Source organism: Myxocyprinus asiaticus, chromosome 2 (assembly GCF_019703515.2).
Source record: "Myxocyprinus asiaticus isolate MX2 ecotype Aquarium Trade chromosome 2, UBuf_Myxa_2, whole genome shotgun sequence".
Classification (NCBI taxonomy): Eukaryota; Metazoa; Chordata; class Actinopteri; order Cypriniformes; family Catostomidae; genus Myxocyprinus; species Myxocyprinus asiaticus.
The window spans coordinates 2,940,875-2,961,419 of NC_059345.1; the positions used below are offsets into that span (position 1 = coordinate 2,940,875).

Sequence of the window (20,545 nt, forward strand, 5' to 3'; positions counted from 1 at the left end):
ATACTAATGAACTTAATATCTATGTGTGCCTCGGCCAGTTCCTCGAATGGCTTAAACGGGTAGTGACCTAACTCATAATGTGTACCTGAGCTAGTAAAGCCCAGAGCATATTTATCTATTGACCAAAGGAGCTTTCACACTTGGTTCGATTGCTTGGACTGAACCTGAGTTCATTTCCTCCCCCTCCCACTGCCCCTGCTGGTCTCAGTTCACATCATATTATTTGGATCCGAACTGCTGTATGATTATGTCATCAATGTGAGTACAAGTGACAGCTATTTACCACTGTAACTAGGCAAACTTTAAGTGAGGTATTAAAGTTTGTCTCTTTGGATTTAACAGGAAAAATTGCCATGCATAGAACAACACTTGTGTTTGTCTCCTGGGGAAACATAGTATGTACAATAATGTGATTAAGTGTTTGTCTGCCATGAGCCTGCAGATGCATTGCCAGTGATGTGAAGAATGTGAGCTTCTCTCTAATGGGGATTTATTTGGACACATGCAGATATGCAAAATTGTTTACACCACAATAATTGTGATTGTATGAATGTAAAGACACAAATTATAAGTTATCACAAGCGGTTCACTTCTGTGATTTGGTATGATTGCATTCATATCAGCAGAGAACCTAACCAGAGTTCATATGAACTGGACTCCAGACCACCTTTTCAAGCAGACCTGGGTGCGGTTCCCAGGTGCGCACCCGAGTTTGGAAAACAGCATTCACATCATCCAAACGAACCGAACTTTGACATCATTTGACCAAAAGTACTAGTGTAAAAGCACCCTTAGACTTGCTATGTGTGAATTTATTTAATCTAATTACTTAATATCAGGGGTGTAAAGTAACAAATTACAAATATTCAAGTTACTGTAATTATTTCCCAGGAATTGTACTTTAAGTAGTTTAAAAATTGTATACTTTTACTTGAGTACATTTGTACAAGTGCTGTAACTGTACTTTTACTGCACTATTTTCCCACCGTCTGTGTTCGCTACTTCCCTGTCCTGATTTTATTTTTATCTATCAACATGATTGGCTAGAGAGAGTCTCGTGACTCCCATCCAATCAAATCACACATAAAAAACTTGAATGGCAGCTGTAGATCTGGCACCAACTGTTATGGATGCCTCAAGCACAGTTTACACCTGAACATCACAGCCGCACCTTCAAGGGCTTTTCGCAGTGAAAAAGGCCAATTGCTTGACTGTGTCATGTGAGTTTAACTTGCTTTAGCCAGATATCAGCATTAATCCTGCCTCTAATTTGAAGAAACATATCGAGGTAAATTTCATATTTCTGCTTACTAAATTATGTGCCTATAACATAGCCTGTAATTTAACTATCTATCATTGAGATTATTGGGCTGCTGTGAGCGTGTGCTGTTATCAATAGGGTTGGGCAATAAAATGATCTAGATGTTTATCAGAAAAAAGAGAGATGTCCTCGATCAAACTTTTGAGTAATTTTCCATATTTAGCCTATGTTATATATCTAGAACAGGGGTGTTCATTACAACAATCGCGATAGCAAGAGCACCACTGGTTTGTTGATCTAGATGAAATATAAAATATTGACTTTTTTATTATCTGACATCTGTAGCTGCATGCTGTTTGATTGACAGGCGTGTGCTGTTTGATTGACATGTGCTAATGCATGTTTGCGCCTAAACGGTCAAATATACTTCATAATTCCGCCAGTGCCCGTCTTGGTGAGGATTTAATGTAAACGCAGTCTAAAGTGAACTTAAACAGTGGGACAAAAAGCGTATTTGCATCAAAATGTTGGACTTGAAGTGTAACTGAATTGAGCACTGTCTAGTAGGCTCTGTCATATGAAGGCTATTAATCAAACAAGATTAACAAGGAAACGAGAAAACCACTCACTACTTTTGGCTGAATAACTTGAGTAGCGTTAAAAGTATTAATGTAATAGAATAAAACAGTGACATTTTTAATAATAATATTTTTTTAAGTATTGTTTGTTTTTTAATATACTGACCCCAGATGTAGAGACTGTGTTAAGATGATAAAATAATTTATAATTATGCTTAGCCTTTATAAAGATAGAAAAGTATCAACCCTTGTAGAGCAATACTTCAGGCAGAACATTCCACCAGTCACAGACTTCAGAAAATTGTGCATCATGCATGAGAATGAGAACACAACTATTTCTGGGCTTAAAATATACAAGAACTAAATCAATGTTGAACATTGTATCTCAAAAGGAGGACAATGTGGCCCCCCATGTGCTACTTAAAGAAATAATTCACACAAAAATGAAAATTCTCTTATCATTTACTCACCCTCATGCCATCCCAGATGTGTATGACTTTCTTACTTCAGAAGAACACAAATTAAGATTTTTAGAAGAATATTTCAGCTCTGAACGCCCATGCCTGCCATGGCCAACGAGCCAACACCCATTCAATGTAAATGAAGGGGTGTCAAAATTATGATGCTCCAAAAAGCACATTTAATCCATGACTTCAGAACTGATATGACAGGTGTGGGTGAGAAACAGATCAATATTTAATTCCTTTTTTGCTATAAATTCTTCTCTCTGCCCAGTAGGTGGCAATATGCATGAAGAATGTAAATCACCAAAAACACAAGAAGAACAATGTGAAATTTAAAGTGGAGATTGACTGAGCAGGGAGGAGAATTAGTAGTAAAAAAGGAATTAAATATTGATCTGTTTCTCACCACATCTATCATATCTCTTCTTAAGACATGGACTTAACCACTGGTGGCACATGAATTAGACTACTTTTATGCTGATTTATGTGATTTGCAGAGCTTCAATATTTTAGCACCGATTCACTTTAATTGAATGGACCAAAAGAGCCGAGATATTCTTCTAAAAATCTTAATTTGTGTTCTGCAAAGAAAGAAAGTCATATACACCTAGGATGGCATGAGGGTGAGTAAATGATGAGAGAATTTTCTTTTTTGGGTGATTCCTTTTTAAGCGTGATGTAGCCCCTGTACCAAACAACATTTCCCATGCCTGCTCTACCCCCTCTATTGTGCAGGACATGACGTGCCAAGTGATCCTGCTTATTTAGCATTTTTTTGCATTCCTTGCATTGTTTTGAACATGTTTTATGCACAACAATAATGCTCTGTTGGCATTAAGGGAAATTTAGACCCTACACAAACTAATTTTAATGTAATTGTTTCATACATTATGATTTAAAATGGTGATCAGTGTATTGGAAAATAACTTTTTAATCTTTTCATTTCTGTTATCATGTCTCCCTTTTATTTTTTGGAATCAGATTCATGTAGTGTTTATCATAGATAAGTGATGTATTTTAAAAGTTGGCATACAGTGTTCATTATAATGAGGCATAGGTTTTGCAACTCGGTACTCAATACTCACTACTCATGAGTACTTTTAAATGAGGTACTCCTTTACTCTTACTTGAGTTGTTTTTAGAACAGCTACTTTTACTCTACCTTTTTTGGGAAGTAACAGTACTTCTACTTGAGGATGATTTTTCAGTGCTCTTTCCACCCCTGCTTAATATAGTGATATGTGCCAGCCAGATTTGTCTTAGACTTACCTTATTATAAACAGAACACACTTCAGTGTGTCATGGTCAAAAGAAGACTGTCATGATTCACTGTTTGCCTTGTGTTTTGCCACTGTCATCTGTTTCCCCCGGACTACACTTCCTATAATTCCATGCCCTCATCACTGCCAGCTGTTCCCTAATGTTCTCACCTGTGTTTCATTCACTCATTAACCCGTGTGTATATAATGCCCTGATTTCTACACAGTCATTGTCAATTGTTATGTGTTTCTCTCCTGTTCATTTGTACTGAGTTCCCATTGTGGATGTTTTGTTTATTCCACAGTTCTTTTGTTCTACCATTTTCCAGAGTTTCTATGTTTATTTTGTACCACACTTTGTTTCTTTATTAAAAATTTTAAGCCGCACCGAGATCCTGCTCATGTTTCCCTTTGAAATGTTATAGAACAACTGACCGGACAAATGGATCTAGCGGCTATGTTCATTCAGTTGAGCCGGGAGGACTTACCCATTATGGAGTATTCCCACCATTTCTGCACCATTGCCTGCCTCACAGATTTTGCGGACTCCCATATAAAGGCAATATACCGGATTGGTTTAACAGCTCACCGATGGAGGGAATTTCCTGAGATGGGAGACCACAAATGGAAGGAGTACGTGAGGTTAACCCAGGAAACTCTCACTTCTGAGGATCCTCCTCTCTCTGTCCCGATCCCGGCTTCCGAGCCTCCCACACCTGAGTCTGCTCCACGCCATGTCACAGCCACGCCTGAGTCTGCTCCACGCCATGTCACAGCCAAGCCTTCCGCGACTCCTTGCTCAAAGCCTTAAATGGCCCCTGTCTCCAAGTTGAATGATCTGCCATTGATGTCGGTGCGTAGGGCCATGAAGATCCTACCTCACAAATTGTCTGCGCCCACGCCTCCTTGGTCCCCTGGCTGTCCACCTGATATGCTCTGGTCTCCTTGGTCTCTCGGCCAATTTAATTATTATGCAAAGAAATAGACACGAGATGATTGGCTACCCAATAACATGTCAGAGGAACAATCAGCTTACACCATGCAAGCCGATGGGCTTAACATGTCACATGTGAGCGAACCGATTGGCTAACAGATAACAAACTCAAAGAACCAATCAGCTTTCGCCACATATTTGCATGGTTGAACTTGGGTTGTTTATATTATTTAAAATGTATTTAGTCAAATCCATTGCAAACATGTCAACATAACGTGTTATTCTATTTTATGTTCTAAATATTTGAAAATAATGAAAAAGAGATAAATTAACAAATCAAAACTGGAAGTATTCAGACACATTTTTGGGGCAATGAGTAAATGGAATGCAAAACACGATACACCCCTCCTTTCAGCCTTGTTAAAAACATTTAAATAATATTGCATTTCATTCTGTTCTGATGGCCATATGCTGTAAAAATTTAATGTTTATTTTGTTTAAAACTAATTAATTCACACACAACCAGTAAAACAGATTAATTCTATTATTTATACTCAGGTGACACTGAACAGCCCATAGGGTCCTAGGTAAGAGGTGCATGCCTTGTGTTATTCAGTATGATACCATGTGCCTGCATGATTACAGCATCTTACTTACATGCTACTTTTTTTTTTTTAGTCATTGTAAAGAACCTTGACTTCCAACACACTGTCATTATTGTGTTGTACCTTTATCTGTGTGAGGTTTGTACAGGACACATACTGGACAAGGCATAAGTCTATTATTAGACAAATGTTTAACTTACATGTAGTTTTTTTTTACCCTGACAGGACACACACACTGTCTCCCTCTAGTGTCAGGTTTCAGGCAGAGCAAAGCTGCAACATTACCAAAAGCATTTATTTTATTTATTTATTTTTTAAAAGGCAACCTTTAATGAAATCAAATTAGAATCTGCTCGAGGAACATGTTCTTATGGTCAACTATAATATTTGTATTATAAGGGAAATTGTGTTTTTAGATCACTATTTCAAGTTTTTCACCACTTTTAAAGACTTTCTGGTTTGATTAGTCCATTACAAAACATTTAAAACACATTTGACAACTTGGAAAGGTAATACAATACAGTGGTTAGTGTGAAAAGTGTCAAACTAAAAGCAGGTAAAATTATATTATATTTAGCAGATGGCAAGTGTTTTGTCTTAATAATTAGTGACTTGTTAATACAATCAAAATACATTTGTCTGTTCATTTAAATATAAACTCAATGTTATGAAAGCAAGTTACATGTTCCTGTTATACTCAGAAATGTTATCAACTCCATGATATTATTCCTCCAAAATTGTTATTTAGTTATTGTTACATAGTTAGTCTCAGCAGGAGAAAATGTTTTTGAATAGAAAGCACAAGGGTACAGTTTGTGAGGATTACCTTGACGCTTGTAGAGTATGGCCCCTACCCCTGAGGTTGAAGCGTCTACCTTGACGACGAAGGGATGGTCTGGGTTGGGGTGTCTGAGGATGGGCGCTGAGGTAAAGGAGGTATTTAAAAGCTGGAAGGCTTTAGTGGCTTGTGGAGACCAAGAGAGGGTCTTTGGTTTACCTCTTAGGAGGCTGGTGAGAGGGGCTACCACAGAACTGAAGTTCCGGATAAATCTCAGATAAAAGTTGTGGCAATGATTCTGTATGTAGGGCTCCTACTTGGATAGTGAGTGGTGCAGTCTGGTGTGTAATTAAGCCTGAGCCGATAGGTTTGCCAACGACTGAGAGGATGGGTAAAGGCTTAATTACTGGTTCTGTCCAGAGGTGGAGCTGTTTGACGAGAGAGGGAGCAATGAAGTTGCCTGCCGAACCGGAGTCTAGAAGGGCATGAACAAGGATTGAGGAGGTGGAAGTCAAAACTGTAATGGTTATACTAAAATGTTTCCCACATAAAGGGTCACAGGAGATGAGCTTACCAGTAGCCTGAGGGAACGAACGGGACAAGTGGATATGTAATGATCTGCTGCGCCACAGTAGAGGCAAAGGTTGTTAATAATCTGCCTCCTTCGTTCAGTCAGATTTAGGTGGGTTGTGCCAAGTTGCATAGGCTCCTCTTCCTCAGTCTTTGTTATGGGAAGTGGTGGAGCTGTATAGTCACGATTAGTTGAACACTGTTTTAGGCGGCGATCCACATGAAGAGAGAATTGGATGAGAACCTCCAGTCCAAGAGAGTCATCCACACTAGCTAGATGAATTTGAAGGGATTTTTTTAGACCCTGGCGATAGCGAGTAATCAGGGCTGGCTCGTTCCAGTGACTGGCGGAGGCGAGCGTTCGGAAGCGCAGGGCGTAATCTGCAACAGACAGCTTTCCTTGTAAAACTGGCTTAGTTGTTCACTGGCGAAGGAGGCTCCAGTAGCGGACTCAAAAACCTCACGAAATGGGTTGTTAAGGCATCGATGGACTGAGTTACGGGACCACCCTCTTTCCAGATGGCATCACCCCATTGTAAAGCCTTCCCGGAAAGGAGAGAAATAAAATACGCTATTTTGAAGCGATCCATGGAGAAGTGTTGGGGTTGCAGTTCAAAGGCCAGTGAACATTGAAGGAGGAAGCCGCTGCAGGTTTCAGCATTGCCAGAGAAAGATTTTGGTGAAGCCAGAGGGCAGAAATTACCAGGGCATGGAACAAAGGTAGGAGGAGAATCAAAGACTGGAACTACTAGGGCTGAAGCGAAGGCCGGTGCAAGAGGACATGTTGCGGCAGTTGTGGTGAGTGATAGTTTCTCCAGTTGACGTTGAATGTCATGAAGCGCCTATTCAAGTTGTATTAATTGTTGCTCATGTTCGAGAAAACACTCCATGGTAAATGTTCCTGCTGGGTTCGTGTTTAATGGTCTAGTCTTCTGTTAGAAAGCTGAGATGAGGAGTTGAACCCAGATGCAGTTTATTTCCAACAAACAAGGAGTAATCACTGATTAAATCAGGATTAACATAAACAAAGATATACGATGACTGATAGGATAACTCACGATACTAGAATAACAGTTGAATAAGTCATTTTAGTAGCTGGTCCAAACGAGACTAGACAAAGGCTGAGGGAGAATGGTGAGACTTTATAGTGTTCTGATTGATGATTTGATGTGGAGCAGGTGAAAATAATTAATAATCAGGAGAGTGTGCTGGGTTTGGAGGAGCAGAGACTGACGAGGGCATGACAGCCACACAGTCATGGACACTTCATACATTATTATTACAATATATATATATAGATAGATATATATACAGTCTTTACAATTTACTTATAAATAAATGAGATCATGTCACTTTATTGCTGCGAGACACTGCCGGTGTGAGCGAGGCTTAATATCTGACCCTAGTTTGCCACTAGTTTAATGAACACATATCACACTAAAGGATGCTGTGCAGATGTGAATATGAGAATAACTGATTAAGTACTTATGAATCTCCATTTCAACCTGCATTTTATGTTTTTCCCCCCTTATAATATTTACTTATAGAAAACAACAACATCGGAAACAAGGTTGTATACCAAAGTGATATCAGACTGACCTGGAGTGATACTCAACTTTACTGCAGAACACACCACACAGATCTGGTCACGATTAGAGATGACACCTACAACGACTACCTAGCCACGATTATTTCTAACAATAATAACTATGAAGCCTGGACTGGCTTGTCCACGAACATGTGGCAGTGGTCAGACCAGAGTGAAATGTTCTGGTCCTCTTTGAATTGGATTAACGGAGAGACGGATAATAGAAATGGAAATGGAAATGTTTGGATGTCCTTGCTGATGGTGTGATAGTTGACAAACCATGCTATGATCTCCTTCCATATATATATATACACTATATTGCCAAAAGTATTCGCTCACCCATCCAAATAATTGAATTCAGGTGTTCCAATCACTTCCATGGCCACAAGTGTATAAAATGAAGCACCTAGGCATGCAGACTGCTTCTACAAACATTTGTGAAAGAATGGGCCACTCTCAGGAGCTCAGTGAATTCCAGTGTGGTACTGTGATAGGATGCCACCTGTGCAACAAGTCCAGTCGTGAAATTTCCTCGCTACTAAATATTCCACAGTCAACTGTCAGTGGTATTATAACAAAGTGGAAGCGATTGGGAATGACAGCAACTCAGCCACGAAGTGGTAGGCCACGTAAAATGACAGAGCGGTGTCAGCGGATGCTGAGGCGCATAGTGCGCAGTGGTCGCCAACTTTCTGCAGAGTCAATTGCTACAGACCTCCAAAGTTCATGTGGCCTTCAGATTAGCTCAAGAACAGTGCGTAGAGAGCTTCATGGAATGGGTTTCCATGGCTGAGCAGCTGCATCCAAGCCATACATCACCAAGTGCAATGCAAAGCGTTGGATGCAGTGGTGTAAAGCACGCCGCCACTGGACTCTAGAGCAGTGGAGACGTGTTCTCTGGAGTGACGAATCACGCTTCTCCATCTGGCAATCTGATGGACGAGTCTGGGTTTGGCGGTTGCCAGGAGAACGGTACTTGTCTGACTGCATTGTGCCAACTGTGAAGTTTGGTGGAGGGGGATTATGGTGTGGGGTTGTTTTTCAGGAGCTGGGCTTGGCCCCTTAGTTCCAGTGAAAGGAACTCTGAATGCTTCAGCATACCAAGAGATTTTGGACAATTCCATGCTCCCAACTTTGTGGGAAAAGTTTGGGGATGGCCCCTTCCTGTTCCAACATGACTGCGCACCAGTGCACAAAGCAAGGTCCATAAAGACATGGATGAGCGAGTTTGGTGTGGAAGAACTTGGCTGGCCTGCACAGAGTCCTGACCTCAACCCGATAGAGCACCTTTGGGATGAATTAGAGTGAAGACTGCGAGACAGGCCTTCTCGTCCAACATCAGTGTCTGACCTCACAAATGCGCTTCTGGAAGAATGGTCAAAAATTCCCATAAACACACTCCTAAACCTTGTGGAAAGCCTTCCCAGAAGAGTTGAAGCTGTTATAGCTGCAAAGGGTGGGCCGACGTCATATTAAACCCTATGGATTAAGAATGGGATGTCACTTAAGTTCATATGCGTCTAAAGGCAGATGAGTGAATACTTTTGGCAATATAGTGTATATATATATATATATATAAGTAATTTAGATATTTGCTGGAAGCACACATAGGCAAACACAGTAGTACAAATTTTATTTTATTTTTTCTGAACTTTTTGTGTTCTCATTTCATTAAAAAAATATTATTATATATATATATATATATATATATATATATATATATATATATATATATATATATATATATATATATATATTGTAATAATAATGTATATAGTGTCAATGACTGTGTGGCCTTTCAAATGTTCTTGGCATATGGCAGTAGTTTTCAATGTTTGGGGGGTCACATCCCCTTTTAAAACTAGAAACGGTTTTTAATCTGATTGTCTATCAGTACTGTTGCTAGATATTTGTACTTTTTTGTATCATTAAAATTATTAATGTAGCTGATGCTTTTGTCTGAGCAACTATCAGCAGTTGTTAGCATGTTATAATTAATTACATTTGTAGTTGTACATTTACAATTTTAATTTAGTTTTTTAGGGGGGCATCATTTTTTATGATCGAAGACTCAGAGATAGACCAAAACAATGTCCACACCACAATGCAAGACAACCCAGTCTGTAGTTATAATTGAAATAGTTATAATAGAAAAGTTTCATCATAACAACAAAACACCATACAATCAAAATATTCCAGCCTACAACAATTGTGAATAAAAATTAATAAATTACACCACAGCTCATTTGCATTTATGTAACAAATAAGACTATACACTTAGTAATCATGCATCACCACATCAAAAGTTCTTCAGTTCAAACAACACACTAATCCATATTTCACAACTAAAACCATGAAGCACAATAAATAAATAAATAAATAAATAAATTAAAATAATAATAAAAATAATAATTACATAATTTTCTTTTAAGTGTTACAAATACTTCAGAGTTGAAACTCCCTCTTGAGCACATTCATCAACAGAGAGAGAGGGAGTGGTTTGGAGTTTGGAGGGAAGAGCAGTGATTGGTTAGAATGTTTTCAGTCTCTAGCCAATAGGCGTCTGACAGACTCTTATAAATACTGTAAACGGGAACATACCGACACATTATTTCTCTCTTTGACATTACAGTTTGAACTACATATTGAAAATGAGCGGCAGAGGTAAAACCGGCGGTAAAGCTCGTGCAAAGGCTAAAACTCGTTCATCCAGGGCAGGACTGCAGTTCCCCGTCGGTCGTGTACACAGACTGCTCCGCAAAGGAAACTACGCAGAGCGCGTTGGTGCCGGTGCTCCTGTTTATCTGGCCGCTGTGCTCGAGTATCTCACCGCTGAAATCCTGGAGTTGGCCGGAAACGCCGCTCGGGACAACAAGAAGACTCGTATCATTCCCCGTCACCTGCAGCTGGCAGTGCGGAACGATGAAGAGTTGAACAAACTCTTGGGTGGAGTGACCATCGCTCAGGGTGGTGTGCTGCCCAACATCCAGGCTGTGCTGCTGCCCAAGAAGACCGAGAAACCCGCCAAGAAATAAACGGACTAAAGTCTGATTCACTGAAACACAAAGGCTCTTTTAAGAGCCGCCCAATTTAACAATAAGAGTGGCTTTTTTCTGTTTAATATGTAAAATTGGGTAAGTCATAACTGAATGGAAACAGTGTGGGGTAAAATGTGATTGTTAACGCTACACAAAGATTCACGTCTATCTTGAATCTCGGGGAAAATAAATAAATATACAATATTGACTGAAAGTACAGATAGCATGAATGAATAACTAGGTGTGGAATAATAATTATAAATGTGCACACAGATTATCTCGGATTTATTTAATCAGTTTATCTGACATGCAACATACAGTATACTCTAAAATGCAAATGAGATGAACTGAACAGTAGTGATGTCCAGCTCGTGAACGAATCGTTCTTTTGAACCGGTTCTTTTTAGTGAACAAGTTGAACTAGTTAACCAAATCGGACTGAATCATTTGAGACAGTTTGTATCTCAAATCAGCACTGTTACTCTAATTACTCTATCTTAACCTGTCTCTCGGATGTGCCCTATACTCCGAATCAAAATGAGCCGAAAACCGGGAGTAATATGATCCTAGAAGTGGTGATATCTGCTTTTGCCAACTCTTCTTTGCAATTAACCGCTCCAACTAGTTCACAAATTGGACTGAATGCTCGAGTCACAACAGCTCTCGAGTCAATAGTACAATGAGTTGCTCATAACAGTTTTCGAGTTAACAGTACACTGAACTGAGAATAGCCTCTTTCGGAGGTGTCTGACTGCTGACATTGAACATGTGTGTGATTAAAGCTAGGGTGTGCAATCTTTTCCAGAAAGATTTTTTTTTTTTTTTTTTTTGTTATACTGGTTGAAAGTCTCTTCACATCCTGATAGCAATCAATAATTTAAGTGGTCTAAATGTAATTATATATATATATATATATATATATATATATATATATATATATATATATATATATATATATATATATAGAGAGAGAGAGAGAGAGAGAGAGAGAGAGAGAGAGAGAGAGAGAGAGAGAGAGAGAGAGGAGGCGTGGCTTCGGAGACACTTCTGAATTGAGGGTGGGCTCTATGCTTTCAAAGCTAGCTTGCTAACTGCTAGCCTCTCTGGATTACGCACCTTAGCTTTAAGGGGCGAAATGTATGTTTCAGATGTATTTTGCTGAATAACAGAGAGTGTAACAAATAAAACATACTGGAAATATGTTTATGACTTGATTGTATTACTGTTTTATCAACGTATGAAGATGATCCAGTCTACAGTTCTCAAGTCAACAGTACACTGATCCGAGGACAGCAGTTCTCGAGTCAACAGTACACTGATCCGAGGACAGCAGTTCTCGTGTCAACAGTACACTGATCCGAGGACAGCAGTTCTCGAGTCAACAGTACACTGATCCGAGGACAGCAGTTCTCGAGTCAACAGCACACTGATCCAAGGACAGCAGTTCTCAAGTCAACAGTACACTGATCCGAGGACAGCAGTTCTCGAGTCAACAGTACACTGATCCGAGGACAGCAGTTCTCGTGTCAACAGTACACTGATCAGAGGACAGCAGTTCTCGAGTCTACAGTACATTGATCCGAGGACAGCAGTTCTCGAGTCAACAGTACACTGATCTGAGGACAGCAGCTCTTGAGTGAGCAACTGATAAGCATGCGTGAAACGAGGATTTGAATGAGGGGGCGAAACATTTCAGTCGAGAGATGTAAACATATTTTACTGTATTGTACATGCAGATTATATCTGAAGTTGTGATGAGCTGGATCATGGTTTCTGTAAAAAGGGTGAGTTGATTAAGACTAGTTTAATCACTTTTTATGCTTTTAACATGTGTAGAACCTCCACGTTTGTGTATCAGTGTCAGTGTTGGGTGCTTCCGGTGCAAAACTTTAATGTAGGATGTATTGTAAGATTACTGAATGAAACACTGATGACAATAAACACCATTATTATGATAACTTAATTAAATAAAATGTTATAATCAGCAATATGCCTTTACATATGGCTTTATTGAATGTGTCTGTGCGTGTATTCTACGATACCGGCTTATTAGCATTATATATAGTGACGTCATTAAATGAACTGGTGAATTGTTTTTTTTTGAACCAGTTCATTAAAACGAACCGTCCGAAAGAACCGGTTCGCGGAAAAGAATCCCATCACTACTGAACAAAAGATCTTGAGCGGGAAAATTGTGATATAAGCAATAAAAAGAAACATGGTAAAATTAAAGTGAAGATTAAAGTCCATTATCCGAACCTATTGAAAATAATAGAAATACAGTGTTGACTCTAAAAGGTTACAATGTGTTTGGTAACGCTACACAAAGAACCAAGTCTATCATTTGTTCCTCGGGGAAAAATAAAATAAAAAATACATTATCTACTTCAAAATACAGATGGCATGAGTAACTAGGTATAGAAATTAATTTATTTAATTTCAGTTTATTTAACACGCAACATACAGTATAATCTAAAATACAGATGAGATGAACTGAACTAAAGATCTTGAGCGGGAAACTGTTGCCGCTTGTTTGAAAACACGAGCCGCACAGTCATTGGTCAACTGTCACACGCAGACGTCACTATCAGCCAATCACAAGCCTCTGAACCCTCCCCCCACTGAACTCATGGTCACACAAGGCTTTAAAGAGCAGCAGCAGCAGAACATTCAGTTACATTTTCTGTGAAGAACGGAGAAGAAACGTTGAAGTTATGGCAAGAACTAAACAGACCGCTCGTAAATCCACCGGTGGAAAAGCCCCGAGGAAGCAGCTCGCTACTAAAGCCGCCCGTAAGAGCGCTCCAGCCACCGGTGGAGTCAAGAAACCTCATCGTTACAGGCCCGGTACCGTGGCTCTGAGAGAGATCCGCCGTTATCAGAAGTCCACTGAGCTGCTGATTCGCAAACTGCCTTTCCAGCGTCTGGTGAGAGAAATCGCTCAGGATTTCAAGACGGATCTGCGCTTCCAGAGTTCCGCTGTCATGGCCCTGCAGGAGTCCAGCGAGGCTTATTTGGTCGGTCTGTTTGAGGACACCAACTTGTGTGCCATCCACGCCAAGAGGGTCACCATCATGCCCAAAGACATTCAGCTGGCCCGCCGGATTCGAGGAGAACGCGCTTAAATCCACAGTGACGTCATCCACATCAACCCCAAAGGCTCTTTTAAGAGCCACTTCAATCACACTGAACGAGATTATTTCCAGTTTTTATTATTAGTGGTTTATAAGGAGATTTACTGTGGTGTTCATTTAGTATTTCTAGCAGGTTCTGTTAAGTAGCTATAAAATATGAAAGTTTAATTTTTCAGTTTAACGTAGACTGTGTAAGTACACTAGTGTGGTTTTATTGTGTGATTTGTTTACACAACAGCTGCAACAAAACATGTTTGAGTAATAAACCTTTTTCATATTTCGTGGTTTTGAACACTAAAGTAAATGATTGTAGGTTAAATACTGTATCGGTGACTGAGACCCAGTAAATTTTATTTTTTTCTTACCAAATTTTTTGTAACATTTTATTGTCAGCAAGTCTTTTGCTCCATCTTGTACATTTGATAAATACTTATTTAGACATAAAAAAAATAAATGCATCTTTTCTTTGAACAAACATGAATTACCCAAAATTTGTTCTGTAAGATCATTTCATTTTACTTTTGCTGTTGGACACAAACGTAGTTTCACATTTTAAACATAGTTATATTGTTTGTAATGAAGTGTGTCCGTGATAATACGTATTTCTCACCAAAGCGAATCAAGAGATGAAAAATACAAATAGATCAGAATATTATCAAATGCAGGACAGTATAAAATATAGAAAATTAGATTAAAACAAAAAGTTAAAAACGGTTTATGGTGTTTAAAGTGTGTACAGTATTACTCGTAGAAAAATATTGAAATCCTTTATGAACAATTATTTCTTAAGAACTGTTTATTTTCTCATTATATTATTACAAAATAAAAAAAAATGCGCGGGAGAACTAAAGAAAGGAAATGTAATCGTGTGGGGGATGGAAACTTTCAAACATGAGGCGAGAGGCGGGACTTTCATTTGGAAGTCTTTGATTGGCTCTTTCCGGCCCGTCAAACTTACAACTGACCAATGAAAATACGCAATCAGAGGACGCGCATCATCTCCTCACAGAATTAGCATAGAGGAGGGAATAAATACTTGTATGAGCGGATTAAGAATCATTATCGTGAGTTTGTTCTTCAGATCATCATGCCTGAACCAGCTAAATCCGCACCGAAGAAAGGATCCAAGAAGGCCGTCACAAAGACCGCCGGTAAGGGAGGAAAGAAGCGCAGGAAGTCCAGGAAGGAGAGTTACGCTATCTACGTGTATAAAGTCCTGAAACAGGTTCATCCTGACACCGGGATCTCTTCCAAGGCGATGGGAATCATGAACTCTTTCGTCAACGACATCTTCGAGCGCATCGGCGGTGAAGCGTCTCGTCTCGCTCACTACAACAAGCGCTCCACCATCACATCGAGAGAGATCCAGACCGCCGTGCGTCTGCTGCTGCCCGGTGAACTGGCCAAACACGCCGTGTCTGAGGGCACAAAGGCCGTCACCAAATACACCAGCTCCAAGTAAAATAACATCCTGTTTCTCAACCAACCCAAAGGCTCTTTTAAGAGCCACACATGTTCTCGTTGAAAGAGTTTCTTGTGCATATGAAGACCAGGAAGAGATTACAAACCGGTTCGTCTGAAATGATTAATCAGAAGTTATTCTCTAACGGTGGTATTTATTAATGATTAACAAAGTAATTTCTAAAAGGCTAATAATGTGAGCAATTGAAACCATTATTACTCCAATGTGTTTCTTGTGAACACTGGGTATACACTGAGGAAATCTGCTGGTCACGTCTGTGTAAATACAGTGTGAAGAATTGAGTGGAAAGCAGCTAAAGTGACACAATGCTTTGGCAATTAAGTGCCATTTAGGCTTTAATGACAATCTACAATATTTTTGAACATGGCTCTGAATCCTTTAAAAATATAAGTATTCTGGTCCTTTTATAATTTTTATTTTTGTGAGTTTTGTTTTTGAACAATCAAATAAAACGTATGTTCTTCTTTAGAGAGATGTGCCAGAAAATGTTAAATTATAATTGAGAAACCCGATGGGAATGTCTTCCAAAAGACATTTTAAGAAGAGGGATGCAAAAAATGCAGACTTTCAATAGAAGATAGCTTCCTTCACAATTCCTTAATGAAAATAACTTAAAAGTGTGCCCCCAGTGCTGTTGCTAGAGATGAACTTGTATTGAATCCATACAATTCTTGTGAAAAAACTTGTGAAGAGATGGTCAACATATTTAGGTTGTAAAACCTCACAAATGTGTCATGCAAAGACCAACCTTCTGCAAAATATATGTCCTGCAAAGACACACTGTTTGTCAATGTCCATGAAGAGGCCATGCCACTAGTTGAATGTGCTTTCACACCAACAGGGAATCTCATGCCTGTGATTCATAAGCGAGGGTGATCGCATCAATGATCCAGTGAGAGAGCCTTTGCTTGGAGACAGACATGCCTTTTGTGCATCCTCCATAACAAACAAAGAGCAGATGGCGGGTATGCTCCACATACATTTGCAATGCTCGCACAGGGCATAACAAATCCATAAACTGATCATCATCCCAATTAAATGGTGGGGGAAAGAAGGGTTGTAGGTGGACCACCTGAGCCCTGAAGGGCGATAGAACCTTTTGCACACGGCCTTTTCGGTTTTATGGTGGCTTTTAAAAGACCCAGCCCTAATTCCAGGCATGAGCTGTCAACCAACAGCAACTGCATATCACACACCCATTTAACTAAGGCCAGAGCTAACAGGAGTGCAGTCTTTAGAGAAAGTACATGCAGCTCAACAGATTCCAATGGTTCAAACGGGGGCTCATGAATGCCTTGAGCACCAGGTTTAAATCCCAAGTTAGGTGCCTTGCTCCCTTGAGGAACTGAAAAATTAGAACATGTCTGCCTATGGAGGAGCCAGCCTCCTGGGCGTGGTATGCTGACATAGTCACCACATAGACCATAAGCATCGACGGGGTGAGAACTGCATCTGGTCGCTCTTGGAGGAACGTGATGACCTCAGTTATGGAGCAATTCATTGAGTTTTCATCAAGTGAAGAGCACCAATTTGTAAACACATGGAGCTTAGCGCATATAGGCATCTTGTGTTCTAGCCTGCAGAATGGCATCCACCCCTAGCATGCAATTTATGTAAGCTACCCCTGTCATGTTGTCCGATCGAATCAGAGCATGGTGATTCGCTACCTCAGAATGAAAAGCCTTCAAAGCTAAGAGACAGATAGCAGTACCAGGCGACTGAAGTGCCATGCCCACATCACGCCTGTCCAGGTGCTGAAGGCCAGGTATCCACCGCACAGTGTGTCCTAGCCTGTGCTGGATGCATCCATGGTTACCACCTGTCGCCTGAAGACCTGAGAGTTTAATGTGATCTCATGTTATGTTAAATGAGATCAAACGACTATTCAACAACAACAATTTTGTAGAATTTTTTTTTATTGTTGACATTGTTGATAACACAACACACAGAAACACATTTGTTTACCATCCTGGCAATCTCCGGTGTGGAATGAACAGTGACCACTTTCTCTTGTGAGAAAATTATTTATGTGAACACAATACACAGAAACACATTTATGTACTATCCCAGTAAACTCCGGTGGGGAATGAGCAGTGTGTGAATGTGTGGGTGCATCTTGCGCAATGATGGTTTGGGCTTTCTTTGGCAAAGCCGGAGCACGGAGCCGGAGCCGGTTTCCCCACCGGGCACTGACTCTAAGCAGTGCAGTGAGTCACCGAGGACTTTTTGTTACCTGCAGCACCATTCTGAAGCAATCACAAATTTTCATGTCACTTCCATGATTCATTCGTGTCACCTTCAGCTTGAGTCGATGGCTGGTTTTAAAACACTGTCCTCTGACTCTAAGGCAAGCGCTCTATGAGGCAAGCTAATATGCAAGCTAGATCTCTGGGAAGAATGGCACTGCCTTGTGCGATGCAGTCTTTTGACGCTAGTTGGACTGCAGGAACCATTGTCCTCACTGGGGGAAGGGATGGAAACATTCTCTGTGGACCACTCGCCTGATGCTGCAAAGGACACAGCGACATCCCCATCGTCAGAACCACCAAACGTAATGAGGCCGTGAGCTCATCATGCACATACTGCACAGGCAAGGACACTATATTGGAAGATTGGGTAGCTTGCAGGGCTTGTGCCGGCACAAGATCCTCCTCGAATTCATCCATCTCAGCCTCAAGGCCCTGCCGTACCTCCTCATGTGGTCCCTCGAGATCTAACACAGAGGAGCTGGATGTTACCCTAAAAATCAAAACAACCCTCCCCCACAGCACATGCTGAATTTTTAATCCTGGCCCTGATGGATGGCATCACTGGATGGGTATAGTCCCGCTTTTCAGCTATATACTGTAGTTTATTGCATGTAAATTTGTGTTCCTTGTCTATGGTACTCATGGAAACTCTTTAAACTACATTGAAAAGTCATGTTCCTGTAATTAGGCAAAATAATAGGCAACATGTTTTGGGTGATCTGAGGTCACAACTAAAGCATGCCAGTAGAAACAACACGGATCATTAAACATGAGACATGGCTAATTTGTTCTACCAAATCACTTATGTAAAGGAAAGTTTTGTTTTGTTCTCATTTGTTAAGAAGATAAATTCAAAATAAGGGTGTTGGGTGCCTACATTTGTGCATGATTTTATATATATATATATATATATATATATATATATATATATATATATATATATATATATATATATATATTATTTATTACTGTCATCATGATATAAGCACTGATCTGCCAAATTATGCACTGTAAGAAATTATTTGGTTTAACTTAAGAAAGTAACATGATTAACTTAAAATTTTGAGTTCAATTAAACAAAATGTAATAATAAAATAAAATAAATAATAATTTGAATAAAAAGGTATAGTAAATAACAATTAGTGGAATTATTATTACTATTTTTTACATTATATCAGTGCATTGCCATTGTGCCATTAGTTTACTCAATAAAAACACAAATTCTTGTGTTATCTGAACACGTTAGTGAATCTAAGTTCATTTGGCAAAAAATATAAAGTTAACAAATCATGGAAATAATATTAATGGTGTGATGTATCATACTCTTTTGAATACTGTAGCCTTTGTCTCAGTGAAATTCAAACACAGAGGTAAAGTTGATCATTTTTAGTGGTCTAATAATATTAATTATTATTATCATAATACTATTTTACCTAACTGTTTGCATATCTCATGTGGACCTGTTTTTCTTAATTACTACTTTTTATTTTGATCAAGTTTTATGCATTATAGTGCTCCATTTCAGTCACTTGTTTCCCTGCAAGGAGTGATGTGATCTATGCTATAATGTACTGACTAACTGTACATTTATTTGCAGATATTTATTATACATCTTTAATTATTTCTCCACATTATTAATGTCATATTAAGGTGCTTCCTTTAGCACTGTAAAAAATGAAATATAATTTTATCCAGTTTATGGGGGTTTTTGAGTAACAGAAACTCAAAATGTGAATTACTTTGCATCTATATAAAAACATATGTTAGACCACCAAATGTTGTCCCAACTATTCAAACAGAGTTGTCTGAACGAACAATTTAATGTTGAACAGTGTTGCTGATTTGTGAGCTCCCAGCATGCACTGCAACATGAATAAATTATGTGGTTAGTGTTTTAGGCTTGTTCTTTGCTGTTTGCTGACTTTATTTCTGCTTTTTTTTGTTGTTTTTTTTTTAGCACTGTTAGTTAATTGTGTGGTGATGATAGGAGCTCATCTTTTAACTTAATGAGGTTTATTAATTGTCACCGTTATTGAGGTTTGTGTGTTAAGGATTGGGGTCTATTGTGTGTCTACATCAAACAATTGTTCATACTGCCTTGCCTCGGAAGTCATACCTCTCACTTCACAGGCAAAATTTGTTGGTAACTTCATATAAAAGTACTATAAATGGTGACAAATTAAAGTTCTCACACTGTGAATTGTCAGTTGGCTGAACTACAAATTAGTAGTTCTCTCAACAAGAATTTTTGTATTTAGTTAAACAAATTCAAATTGACTAAACAAAGCAATGTTACTGAGGACAATTATTCAAACGTCGTTGAGGGAACCCAAAAATCTTACTGCATCATGTTGTGTTGAATTTTTAAGTTTGCTCAATGATTCTTTATTTACAGTGAGTGTGTGAAAATTACACTGATCACACAGAGAGATTATCACACTGATTGGTTTTACAGTCCAATACAAAGATACATTATTGAATCATCTGTGGAGATTAACTTGACTACTTTTCACCAGCATGTTATAGTTTGTGCAGGAATTTCCACATTATGAAGGCCATACTTTGAATACAATCCTGCACCAAATTCAGAACCTGTAATAAAAT

General features: G+C 39.2%; 4 protein-coding genes across 4 annotated transcripts in view; 3 read left to right on the forward strand and 1 right to left on the reverse strand.

Annotated features, from left to right (window-relative positions):
- Positions 1-20,545, reverse strand: part of LOC127410790 (histone H2B-like) — a 303,692-nt gene that overhangs the window by 148,576 nt on the left and 134,571 nt on the right. The window lies entirely within an intron of this gene.
- LOC127411016 (histone H2A-like) lies at positions 10,676-11,099 on the forward strand. The gene has a single exon (XM_051646325.1). It carries the CDS (start codon positions 10,689-10,691, stop codon positions 11,070-11,072), a length of 384 nt encoding a protein of 127 aa, XP_051502285.1. The 5' UTR covers positions 10,676-10,688; the 3' UTR covers positions 11,073-11,099.
- Positions 13,790-14,535, forward strand: LOC127410939 (histone H3-like). Its single transcript, XM_051646218.1, has one exon. It carries the CDS (start codon positions 13,790-13,792, stop codon positions 14,198-14,200), a length of 411 nt encoding a protein of 136 aa, XP_051502178.1. The 3' UTR covers positions 14,201-14,535.
- On the forward strand, positions 15,284-15,692 carry LOC127411095 (histone H2B-like). The gene has a single exon (XM_051646464.1). The coding sequence runs from the start codon at positions 15,297-15,299 to the stop codon at positions 15,669-15,671; it is 375 nt and encodes a 124-aa protein (XP_051502424.1). The 5' UTR covers positions 15,284-15,296; the 3' UTR covers positions 15,672-15,692.